The sequence below is a fragment of the Ovis aries genome, chromosome 1 (assembly GCF_016772045.2).
Source record: "Ovis aries strain OAR_USU_Benz2616 breed Rambouillet chromosome 1, ARS-UI_Ramb_v3.0, whole genome shotgun sequence".
Taxonomy (NCBI): Eukaryota; Metazoa; Chordata; class Mammalia; order Artiodactyla; family Bovidae; genus Ovis; species Ovis aries.
In genome coordinates, this window is record NC_056054.1 from 10,957,075 (window position 1) to 10,970,436 (window position 13,362).

General features: G+C 39.0%; 1 protein-coding gene across 4 annotated transcripts in view; it reads left to right on the forward strand.

Moving 5' to 3' along the window:
• Nucleotides 1-13,362, forward strand: part of AGO3 (argonaute RISC catalytic component 3) — a 125,481-nt gene that overhangs the window by 92,530 nt on the left and 19,589 nt on the right. For all 4 annotated transcript variants that reach the window (XM_004001795.6, XM_060393682.1, XM_042245406.2 and 1 more), the window contains 4 exons: nt 7,437-7,596; nt 9,830-9,920; nt 11,750-11,944; nt 12,215-12,349. In XM_004001795.6, the coding sequence (XP_004001844.1) occupies nt 7,437-7,596; nt 9,830-9,920; nt 11,750-11,944; nt 12,215-12,349 (581 nt within the window). The remainder of the gene's footprint in view (nt 1-7,436; nt 7,597-9,829; nt 9,921-11,749; nt 11,945-12,214; nt 12,350-13,362) is intronic.

The following is a 13,362-nucleotide window of genomic DNA, read 5'->3' on the forward strand; positions in this document are numbered from 1 at the left end:
TCAAGATTGCTGGGAGAAATAGCAACAACCTCAGACACGACTTAGCAACTGAACAATGACAATAACACATATTATTGAGCACCAGGACTTCCCTGGCAGACCTTCGGCTAACATTCTGCACTTCTACTGCAGGGGCGTGAGTTCAGTCCCTGGTTAAGGAACTAAGATACTGCATATGCGTGGCATGGCCAAAACACGTGTGTGTGTGTGTGTGTGTGTGTGTGTGTGTGTGTGTATACATATATATATATATATATATAGAGAGAGAGAGAGAGAAAGCACCTTTTCATGTGTTTCTTTGCCATCTGTATATCTTTGATGAAATGTCTGTGCCAGTCTTCTGCTCATTTTTTAATTGATATGTTTGTTCTCTTATTGTTCGGTTTTAAGAGTTCTTTGTATGTTTGGATACAAGTTCTTTATCAGATACCTACTTGGCCAATATTTTCTCCCAGGCTCTGGCTTATCTTCTTTTAAGCGTGTCTTTCATAAAGCACAAGTTTAAAATTTTAATGAAGTCCAAATTTAAATAATGTCATCAATATATTCTTTCACATATTATTTTTAGTGTTATATTCTAAGTTTTACTTTGTATAATCTTTTAGTAGCTTTATAGTATTCTTTTTTACATATAGGTTTATAATCCATTTTTCCTTAATTTTTATGAAAGGTAGAAGGTCATATCTAGATTTCTTTTTTTTTTGCACGTGGATTCCAGTGGTTTCAGCACCATTTGTTGGAAAGATTATCTTTCTCCATTAAATTGTCTTTGCTGCTTTGTCAAAGATTGACTATATTTGTGAGTCTGTTTCTGGACTCTGTTTTGTTTCCTCCGTCTGTGTGTGCATTCATTTGCTAACACCTCATTGTCTTGATTAATTTAGCTTTGTGAGAAGTCTTGAAGTCAGGTAGTATCAGTTCTCTGACTTTATTCTTCTTCTTCCTTGTTGTATTAGCTGATAAATCTTTTGCCTCTCTGTATGCACTTTAATTCCCTGGTGGCTCAGATGGTAAAGCGTCTGCCTACAGTGTGGGAGACCTGGGTTCGATCCCTGGGTCAGGAAGATCCTCTGGAGAAGGAAATGGCAACCCAGTCCAGTACTGGAAAATCCCATGGACAGAGGAGCACAGTAGGCTACAGTCCTTGGGGTCGCAAGGAGTCGGACATGACTGAGCGACTTCACTTCACTTCACTGCATACACTTTAGAATCAGTTTGTCAGTAATCCCAAAATAACTTGCTGAGACTTACTGGGATTACATTGAGTCTGTAGATCAAACTGGGAAGAATTGACATCTTAGAATTGATATCTTCTATCTTTGAACAAGGAATATCTTTGTTCAAAGCTTCTTTGATTTCTTTTATCAGAGTTTTATAGTTTTCCTCATTTAGATTTATATTGACATACATATTTTTTGTTTTGTTGCTAGTATAAATGGTATTGCACTTTTAATTTTAAATTTTAGTTTTTCATTTTTAGTACTTAGGAAAGCAGTTGATTTTTTGTATATTCACTTTGTATCCTGTAAACACCTTGCTAAGTCACTTCCTTGTTCCAAGAAGCTTTTGTCAGTTTGGGGGGTTTTCTGCATAGACAGTCATGTTCTCTGTGAACAAAGGCAGTTTTATTCTTTCCTTCCCAGTCTACTTTTATATCCCTTTCCTTGCGTTAGCTTGGACTTCCAGTATGATGTTGAATAGCAGTGGTAAGATGAGACGTCCTTACATTGTTCCTGACTTTAGGGGGGAAACATCTAGTTTCTCAGCAATAAACATGAAAGCTGTAAACCTTCTAGTTGTTTTTTTATGAAGTTAAGGAAGTTCCCTCTAATCCTAGTTTGCTGAGAGTTTGTATTATGAATGGATGATGGATTTTTTCCTACATGTTTTGATATGACCATATGATTTTTCAGTTTTTTCTCTTAATATGATCAGTCTGTTTGTTCAGTCATTCAGTCGTGTCCGACTCTTTGGGACCCCATGGATTGCAGCATGCCAAACTCCCCTGTCTTTCACCATCTCCTGGAGCTTGCTCAAACTCATGTCCATTGAGTTGGTGATGCCATCCAAACAGCTTGTCCTCTGTCGACTTCTTCTCCTGCCTTCAATCTTTTCCTAGCATCAGGGTCTTTTCCAATGAGCTGGCCCTTCGCATCAGATGGCCAAAGTGTTGGAGCTTCAGCTTCATTCCTTCCAGTGAATAGTCAGGGTTGATTTCCTTTAGGCTTGACTGGTTGCATATAAATGGGATCAGTTACTTTAATTGATTTTCACATGTTGAACCTGGCTGACCATAGGTTTGACCTGTGTGTGTTGGGATGACTCAACAAATCCTGCTATCTGCTCAGTTTTTTGGTAGTACATTCCATGTAACACTCCATGTAAAAGAGATCACAAACTGGATCTCTGCCTACTAGAGCAGACGTTTCTGCTACTCCTTAGCCATAACCATGAGGACATGCCGCTTTTCCACGACAGTAGGGTAAGACCCCTGACACCATCCACCTACAATGTGGGAAACCTCGGTTTCACCTCTGAGTTGGAAAGATCACCTGAAGGAGGGCATGGCAACCCACTCCAGTATTCTTGCCTTGGGAAACCATGGACAGAGGAGCCTGGCAGGCTATAGTCCATGGGGTCACAAAGAGTTGGGCATGACTGAAATGACTGAGCACGCAGGCAACATGTAGTTTGGGTCTTAGTTTTGGTTGTTTTTTCACTCTTCTCCCTTTTTTCTCCCTTTTATTTTTTTAAATGAGCATTTTGTATTATTCTGTTTTCTTCTATGAATTATCCTTTTTTGAAAAATGTTAGTGGTTTCCCTAAATTTTACAGTATACTTTTACTAGTAATCTAAGTTCGCTTTCAATAATTCTGTACCTCTTCACAGATAGTGTAGATACCTTATAATAAAGTATCAATATTCCCAATTTCTCCCTCCTCTCCCTTCCAGTATTGCTGTCATTCGTTTCCATATAATACACTGTTGCTGTTATTATTTTGAACAACTATTAGTTCAATAAAGAATAAGAATATAAAAGATTTTATTGTTTATTTATTCCTTCTCTGACCTTTTTTTGTATGTATAGGTCTGGACTTCCAACCTATATAATTTTCCTTCTCTCTAGAAAACATACTTTTATCATTTCTTTCAAGGCAGGTCTACTGTCAATAGGTTCCCTTAGTTCTTATTTGTCATATTTCCTCTTTATGAAAAAAATGTGTTTATTCATTTTCAGCCGTGCTGGGTCTTCGTTGCTAGGTGGGCTCTTCTCCAGTTCCGGCGAGCGGGAGCCACTCTCTAGAGGCGTGCAGTCTTCTTACTGCAGAGGCTTCCCTTGTTGCAGGGCATGGGCTCAGTAGTTGTGGCTCACAGGCTTGCTTGCTCTGCAGAACGTAGGATTCTTCCAGACCAGAGATCAAACCCATGTCTCCTGCGCTGGCAGGCAAATTCTTTACCGCTCAGCCACCAGGAAAGCCCCCTTCACTTTAAATATATATATTTTTTCTTACATTTACTTATAAATCAGTTTATCCACTGACAGTTTAAACTGTTAAATTGTTCTGGAATTCTTATCTTTCAAATTCTTGTCTTTCAGCACCTTCATAGCCTTCATCCTGTTTGTTTTTCTCATAGAAAAGCTCATCGATTTGCCACTTTTAATATTAGTTTCTTGCGTGCTGATGCCGGTATTTCAGCCTCCACTGTAGCCCTCCCTCTTTGGCCAGAACCCTGGAATCTCTACATTTATCTCATGTTGGTATAGGTGATTCCTTCTATCAATCAGTTGCTTGGTGTCAGTTTTGTTTTTGGCCCTGCTGTGCAGCATGTGGGCAGTTAGTTCCCTTACCAGGGATGGAACCGGTGCCCCCTGCACTGGAATCTTTGGACCACCAAGAAAGGCCCTGGTGTCAAATTTTGATTGTAGTTTTCATTCTTTCTGATATACTGTTTTCATAGGATCTTCTTGAATTAACTATTTTTTTAACAAGTTTTGATGTGTATGCATGGTAAAATATACATAACATAAAATTTACCTTTTTAACCATCTTAGAGTACACGGTTCAGTGGCGTATATTCACAGCACTGTGAAACTATCACTACTCTTCATTTCCAGAACTTTTTCATCATCTCAAACAGAATTCTGTACCTGTTAAACAATAACTCCCCATTCCCCTACCCACCAACCCCTGGTAGCTTCTATTCTACTTTCTGGCTCTATGAATTGGCTTATTTTACTTAGGGTAATGTCCTGGAGGTTCATCTATGTTGTAGTATGTATAAGAATTTTATTCCCCCTTTTTTTGTGGTAAAATATATATAAAACATAAAATTTACCATTTTAACAAGTATGCAGTTCAGTGACATCAAGTACATTCATGTTGTACAGCCATCACCACCATCCATCTCCAGAGCTTTCTCATCATCCCTAATTGAAACTCAGCATGAACTCCCCATCTCTCCTTCCCAACTCCTAGAAACATGTATTCTACTTTCTGATTGTATGAATTTGACTATTCTAGTTACCGCGTATAAATGGGTCATAATAGTATTTGTCCTTTTGTGACTGTTTATTTCATTTAGTATAATGTCCCTTAGGTTAATCCATGCTAGAGTACATATCAGAATTTTCTTCCTTTTTTAAAGCTGAATGATATTCCATTGCATGTATATCCACACTATCTATTCGTCTATCAGTGAGCACTTGGATTACTTCCACCGTAATGCTGCTTTGAACATGAGCATACAGCTCTCTGTTCCAGTCCTTCCTTTCCCTTCTTTTGGATCTATTCCCAGAAATGAAATTGTTGGATTATATAGTAATTCTGTTTTAGTTTCTTGAGCAACTGCCTTGCTGTTTTCCACGGAATCTGCACAATTTTACGTTCCTATCAGCAATGGGCAAGATTTCAGTTTCTCCACATTCCTGCCAGTACTTGTCATTTATTTTAGCCATCCTGTTGGGTGTGGGGTAGTATCTCATCGTGGTTTTGATTTGCATTCTTTAATGACTAGTGATGTGGAGTATCTTTTCCTGTGTTTGTTGACCAATTGTAGGTCTTCTTTGGAAAAATGTCTATTCAAATCCTTTGCTCATTTTTATTTGGATTGCTTGGGTTTTCTACTTGAGATATAGGAGTCAGTGTGTGTGGTTTTGTGTGTGTGTTTTGTTTTGTTTGTTATTGGCCTCACTGCACAGCTTGTAGAATCTTAGTTCCCCGACCCGACCAGGAACTGAACCCTGGTCCTTGGCAGTGAGAGCTTGGGAGTCCTAACTGCTGGGCTGCCATAGAATTCCCAGGAGTTAGTGTTTAATTGTTCCTGCAGTTAATGGCTTCATCAGTTTCTGCTTCTAATAAGCTGATCTTGACTGTGATTTGTTGTATTCACCTGTTTCGGGCTGACAGTTTGCTTTGTTACCTCATTTCTCTGAAGGATTTAAAGTACAGATCTGATTTTACCACCTTCCCAGGAGAAGGCAATGGCAACCCACTCCAGTACTCTTGCCTGGAAAATCCCATGGACGGGGGAGGCTGGTGGGCTGTAGTCCAGGGGGTCGCAAAGAGTCGGACACGACTGAGCGACTTCACTTTCACTTTTCACTTTCACACATTGGAGAAGGAAATGGCAACCCACTCCAGTGTTCTTTCCTGGAAAATCCCATGGACGGAGGAGCCTGGTAGGCTGCAGTCCATGGGGTCGCAAAGAGTCAGACACGACTGAGCGACTTCACTTTCACTTTTCACTTTCGCCCATTGGAGAAGGAAATGGCAACCCACTCCAGTGTTCCCGCCTGGAGAATCTCAGGGATGGGGGAGCCTAGTGGGCTGCCATCTATGGGGTCACACAGAGTCGGACATGACTGAAGCGACTTAGCAGCAGCAGCAGCAGCAATCACCCCCACTTCAGTAGTTTTTCACTATGCAATTGATAAAATTGACATTTAAGATTATCTTCCAAGGGTTTGCATGTTCTAATCCATGAACATGTCTTCTTACCTCTTCAGAATTCATCTTCTTGCTTTATGCTTTTTTCCCACAGGAACTCTTTGATTACCCTCTTCCTTCTACCTGTATTGCTTCTCATAACTCTTTTCCACCCTTCACCAAGTAAACACACATTCTTTTTTAGTTCAGATATCCCTTCCTGACCTCCCTAACAAGGTCAAATTCTCCAACATTATTGTCTTTTAGCACCTTGTTACCACTCCTTTATGTTGTTTCACAGTTGTGATGTTAAATTTAAAATTATTTAACTGATGCCTATTTCTGTGACTAGACTATAAATTCTATGAGGGCAAAAACAGTGTCTCTCTTGACTTAGCATTATATCCCCAGAGCTTCACACAGTGCTAGCATGTATCAAATGACTCAATAAATATTTGTTAAATGAATTAATAAATCTTTTTGGAGGGTGATTTTTCAGTATCTATAAAAATTCTACCTATAGAAATTTATCCTGAAGCTATAGTGACACAACCAAACAAAAGTAAATATACAAAGATGTTATTCATAGTGTTCTTTGAAATAATAGAAATTTATTTGATATATTATTGATGAAATAATAGAAACCTATATTCAGTTCAAAAATATGTCATTGTGTGAATTGTTAGATAGGAAAAGGAAACAGGATAAAGAAAGGGACAGGATAAAAGCCTGTATACTGTAATACCTCTATATTTCTAAATTAAACTTTGGAGAATAGAGTTGAAAGCTATAAGTATACTGTGATTATATTTGCATTAAAGTAATACAGATGAGAATATTACTGGAAGAAAGTACAATTAAATACTAATAAGGGTTTATGTATGATATTTTTCTCTGTGGTTTTTCAGTTGTGGTTATAGTATTTTCATGAAGACAAAAATATACTTTCTTATATATGAAGAAAACAACTGGAAAAATTATCACTAAATGCTTAAGCTGATCTTCAAGGCAGTATACTTTGTATTTTAGGATAATTTTTCATATTTTATAATTGTCTATTTTAGAACAGAGTTTTCAGAAATCCTGGAAACAGTTAATTTGAAAGATCCAGTTTATTTTAATTGGCTAGACATCAGTTTAAAACATTTAAGATAGAAATTATACTACTAATTGCACTCTTGAATGACCTCAAGACATTACACATTTATATAATCAAATAAGGCAGTATAGGGAATTCCCTGGCAGTCCAGTAGCTAGGATTAGTTGGCTCTCATTACCACAGGCCCAGGTTCAGTCCCTGGTAGGGGAACTAAAATTCCACAAGCCACGCTGTGTTGCCCAAAAAAAGACAGTATGCTATAAATTTTAATAACATTGTTTTAGTATTGGTATAATTTGGGGTATCTTGTAATACAGTGATATATTTCACAGGGGGAAACATACAAAGCAGCTTAATGGTCAGTAAAATTTGACCTTTTTAACTAGAGATGTTTGTATTTGTTTCCTAGCTGAGGTGAAACGTGTCGGAGATACACTTTTGGGTATGGCTACACAATGTGTTCAAGTCAAGAATGTAATAAAAACATCCCCTCAAACTCTCTCAAACCTGTGCCTGAAGATAAATGTTAAACTTGGAGGGATCAATAATATTCTTGTACCTCATCAAAGGTAAGATAAGCTAATCACCTAATAAGATATTCATTTTTTTCCATTAGTTTTCATACCTTAATTTTTCTATGTATTGCCATACCTAGGAGAAGGCAGTGGCAACCCACTCCAGTACTCTTGCCTGGAAAATCCCATGGACAGAGGAGCCTGGTAGGCTGCAGTCCATGGGGTCACTAAGAGTCGGACACGACTGAGCAACTTTACTTTCACTTTTCATTTTCATGCATTGGAGAAGGAAACGGCAACCCACTCCAGTGTTCTTGCCTGGAGAATCCCAGGAACTCCGGAGCCTGGTGGGCTGCCGTCTATGGGGTCGCACAGAGTCGGACACGACTGAAGTAACTTAGTAGTAGCAGCAGCAGCAGCAGCCATACCTAAGACCTATGTAAGAGACAACTTTGGTGATTCCTGCCATAGGAGATAAGTAGAAATTTTGGCAAAAAGTAAAGAGTTTTGATTGGCAAAATTTAAGAGACTGCTTTATGAAAAATCCCATTTTCATTTAGTGTGCAAAGTTCCTCAGCTCTCACTAGAAAGTATTGAGAACTTTATTTTTCAGATGCATCCAGCTTGTAAAACCTTTTCATTGTTGGTGGTCACCTTGTTGTTGTTGTTGTTGTTTCGGCTGCGCTGGGTCTTTGTTGCTTTTAGGCAGGCTTTCTCTAGTTGCATCGAATGGGGGCTACTCTTTGTTGTGGGGCTTGGGCTTCTCCCTGCGGTGGCTCCTCTTGCTGCAGGGCACAGGCCCTGTGTGCACGGGCTTCAGTAGCTGCAGCACGTGGGCTCTGTGGTTGCGGAGCTCTAGAGCGAAGTCTCAGCAGTTGTTGCACACGGGCTTCGTTGCTCTGCAACGTTGTGGAATTTTCAAACCCATGTCCCCTGCATTGGCAGGTGGATTCTTATCCAGTGCGCCGCCAGGGAAGTCCAGCAGTCATCTTCAAGCAGGTGTCATGAGGCTACTCACCTAGAAAGTGAGGGAAGCCTTTCTTCCTCCTTTAGGGACTTAATGGTGGGGTTAGGGGAGAAGTGAAGTGAAGTGAAAGTCGCCCAGTCATGTCCGACTCTTTGCGACCCCGTGGGACTATACAGTCCACGGAATTCTCCAGGCCAGAGTACTGGAGTGGGTAGCCGTTCCCTTCTCCAGAGGATCTTCCCAACTCAGGGGTCCTCCCACATTGCAAGTGAATTCTTTACCAGCTGAGCCACCAGGGAAGCCCAGGAATTAGGGGAGGAAGTGAAAGTGAAGTCGCTCAGTCATGTCCGACTCTTTGCGACCCCATGGACACCAGGCTCCTCCATCCATGGGATTTTCTAGGCAAGAGTACTGGAGTCAGTTGCCATTTCCTTCTCCAGGGAACTTCCCGACCCAGGAATCAATCCCAGGTCTCCCACATTGTAGACAGACGCTTTACCGTCTGAGCCACCAGAGGGGGCATGTCAATTAAGTAAATCAGTTAAATAAGTCATATCAGTTGCTGGGGTCAGTGGGACAACAGATGTTACTGTTACATTGCCGTCATGTCTAAAAGCTCTTAGGGTGTATGAGACATGATGACCTAGAAATAGGGTGCTGGGGAAGAGGCATAATGTTATTTGGAGAATCAAACAATAGGTTTCCTTTTAACAGTTGAAGCAACTAGGGCTCTAAAATCTTAAATGTCTTGTTGACACAAAAGCTCTTTTTTTCCTGTTTTTCCATACTGCCTCTATTTCCCATCCCTATTAAATATATATGAGATTCATAAATGAGATGAATATAGAATTGTATCAAGCCCAAGAACTAAGAGAAATAGTCATTTGACTCTCAAGAATACAATTTTAAAATAAAATAAACCACTAGCTACTTTATGACTATTAAATATATGGTACTCAAATTTTACACTTTTGTTCACGGGCAGGGAAGTAGTAGACTCCCTTAATCCCTTCCAGTGTGATTTAATGATTCTTTATCTCCTTTCAAGATTCCATTGGCTTAAAATGTAAGTAGATTAAAGAAAGGTTGATATAAATTGATGGGTTAATATGAGGAAATTTTATCATTTTATGCCTATTATGAAGAATGCTAGCAGCAACTGCCCTTTACAACCATCAGCACAGCTGCTTAAGGCAGAAACTGTCTGAAAAGGATCTTCTCTGTTCTATACCAACAACTTGGAATTGTGCTGCCCTAGTGTGAGACAGATGCAAGCATAATGAAAAAATGTATCTAACTCTTGTTAAAAATGTGTTTAAGACCTTCTGTGTTCCAGCAACCAGTGATCTTTTTGGGAGCAGATGTCACTCATCCGCCCGCTGGTGATGGGAAGAAGCCTTCTATTGCTGCTGTGAGTATCAGGCAGGTTTATCTTATCTCCAGTTTACATGAAGATCAACATTTTGATTTTAACTTTCTGAATTTCAATGACATTTTCTTTGAAATAAACTTTTGTAAATATATATAAACTTTTAAAAATACATTTGTGAAGTTTTACAGATTATGTATCTTTATATAGATCTATCCAGAGCCAACTTCAAATGTTATTTGGATTTTTTAAAAGAATGATTATTCTCTAGTTCAGAGGCTACAGGTTCCATATATATCTGTTAGATCAAGTATGTTAATTGTATTACTCAGCTCTTCTGTGTCCTACACAGAAATTTGTCTGTTTGGCCTCTCCATAATTGCATATTTTCAGTTACTTTTTATAATTCAAAGAGTTGATGTATTTCAGTCATGTCATTGTTACAGAAAGATGTATCACATACAAGTTTGGTGCATTGCTTTTTTTCAGTATAAAATATCTTCACCTTTGTCCAGTTTAATACTTTGCACTTGAATTCTTTAATACTGCTTCTCTTAACATCTGCCTCTTCTATCTCTTGCCTACCTTTATTTATTTCTTAATTTTCATTTTTGGCTGTTCTGGGTCTTCGTGGTTGCAAAGGCTTTTCTCTAGTTACAGTAAGTGGGGGCTACTCACTAATTGCAAATGCATGGGCTGCAAACACAACAATATTAAGACACAGAAAGAAAAAATTAAAATAGCTACTCTCAAAACCAATATTAACTTCTCCAGTGACCAGATACAAAGCATAAATACAACACAATAAGACTGAGTATAGAGTCAGGACTCTTTATCTAGGGCATTGCAATAAAACAGGAAAAATTATTTTAAAATTTAGAAAGCATAACAGTTCTTAAAGTGAAAGAAAGTGGAAGTCACTTAGTCATGTCTGACTCTGCAGCCCCATGGACTATACAGTCCATGGAATTCTCCAGGCCAGAATACTGGAGTGGGTAGCCATTCCCTTCTCCAGGTGATCTTCCCAACTCAGGGATCGAACCCAGGTCTCCCACATTGCCGGTGGATTCTTTACCAGCTGAGCCACCAGGGAAGCCCGAGAATGCTGGAGTGGCTAGCCTACCCTTCTTCAGGGGATCTTCCCGACCGAGAATCGAAACAGGGTCTCCTGCATTGCAGGCGGATTCTTTACCAACTGAGCTATCAGGGAAGCCCTCAAAAGAGGATGCCAAAATCATGACTTCTGGGGTGGTTTGCTAAACTGTAAGAGAAATCAGGTGTTTGAATGGTTGTGATTTAGTTGTTAAATCGTGTTTGACTCTTGGAGACCCCATGGACTGTAGCCTGCCAGACTTCTCTGTCCATGAAATTTTCTAGGCAAGAATACTCGAGTGGGTTGCCATTTCCTTCTTCAGGGGATCTTCCCCATCCAGGGATCAGACCTGGGTCTCCTGCTTTGCAGAAGGGTTCTTTACCAGCTGAGCTATCAGGGAAGCACAGGTGTTTGAATGGATCTTCTTTTTCACTTTTCTTCCTCTTGTTCTCTTTATACACATCTTTTTGTCTATCTTTACCAATATTTAGGTTTACCAGCAACACCTGTAAACTAGAATCAAATTGTTAAATGTAAAGTGCAGCCTACTTAGAGGAAAATAGTTTTTGACCCTAGACTGGGTCTTTTATTCTGTTCTTCACTGGAATTGTCTGTTTTCATTACTTTCAGAATGAACAGTGATTGTTAAGGTTATAGTAAAATACACATTTAAATGTAATCTAGGTACTTTTTTTCCAATTTTTAGTGGTAAAATTCATCTTCATACACTTTTGATTACCTTAATTTCTAATTTTTTTCTTTACTTCTTCCAACCTAGGTTGTAGGTAGTATGGATGCCCACCCAAGCAGATACTGTGCTACCGTAAGAGTTCAGAGACCCCGACAGGAGATCATCCAGGACCTTGCTTCCATGGTCCGAGAACTTCTCATTCAGTTTTATAAGTCAACTCGGTTCAAGCCTACTCGTATCATCTTCTATCGGGATGGTGTTTCAGAGGGGCAGTTCAGGCAGGTTGGTTGCCCGGGATTCTCCCATACTATGGTTATATCAGGTACTGTATTTATAATGTGGTGTCTAGTTCTGAAGTTAGAAGCCTTAATTAAGTTGAGAGCTCCTACAGTCAAATTTTGACCCTTCCTTAGATTTTCCCTTTTAAAGTGTTTATTGTGGATGTGTAAACCTATAAATTAATAAGTTAAGAAACTGAGTCTAAATCAGTATCTTGCTTTGAAGTATGTGTAGAACTGACTCTATCAAATATTCCCATTTGATCTTCTTTAGGTATTATATTATGAACTCCTAGCAATTCGAGAAGCCTGCATCAGTTTGGAGAAAGACTATCAACCTGGAATAACCTACATTGTAGTTCAGAAGAGACACCACACTCGACTGTTTTGTGCTGATAGAACTGAAAGGGTAATCTTGCATCTGTTGTAACACTTATTGTCCCAAGCAAAGGTTATATCATATAGTTCATAGAGCACTTAACAAAGGCTCTCTGCCAACAGCAGGATTTCTAACATATGGTAGTAGGTTACAGCAAAACAGCTTGATTATGAGTATAGAGGCATCAAAACAGGATAATTTTTTTAACCTCCTAGAATTTCTGGGAGCACTCCAAATGTTCAGAATCCCATCATACTTTTTTGTTGTTGTGAAGAAATTTAGAGTTTTAAAATTATTCTTTTTATTCATATTTTCTTTCAATGTTCAGAAGGAAAAAGTTACGTCCTAGTTTCAAAATCTCTTGTAAAAATTAATTTTACAAATAAGGGACATTCTAGAGTGATTAGTGAAAATTCATGCACGCTAACTTTCATTCCCAGTGCTCTGCCTCCATGTTGCACACCTTAGAGCAGAGAAATCTGAGGATTGCAAGGGTTAGTGTCCTCTTGGGAAGGGGGATCATTAGAAAAGACTGAGAAAGAGAAGAGTGTGTCTTATCTTTGGTATATATTTTGATACCAGGTCTTTGATTGCACTCATTGTATAACTTTGAGCAAATAACTTAAAATCTCTGAGCCTATTTTTTTTCTAAACAAGGTTTGGATAGCATTAATATTTGCCTTATTTTGGGTTTTTGAAAGAATTTTTTAAAATTAAAACATGTTAATATACTTAGAATGGTGCTTAGCACATGCTGAGCACTCGGTGGAAATTAACTGGTTGTAGGATGGTGGTAATGGTTTTGTGATAGAGAAAGAGGGCATGATGACAGGCACTGTTCTGGGTCTTTTTTATAAGTTTAACTCATTTAGTCCTCACAAACAACACTATGAGGTACTTTATTATTATTATCCCCATTTTTCACAGGAGGAAACTGTGCCACATGGAGGTTAAATAACCTCCCCAGGTTACAAAGCTAGTGCTGGGCAGAGCTGGGACTCAAATTAGGCAAGCTTATTAGGCAGTCTTACTCCAGGGTGCTC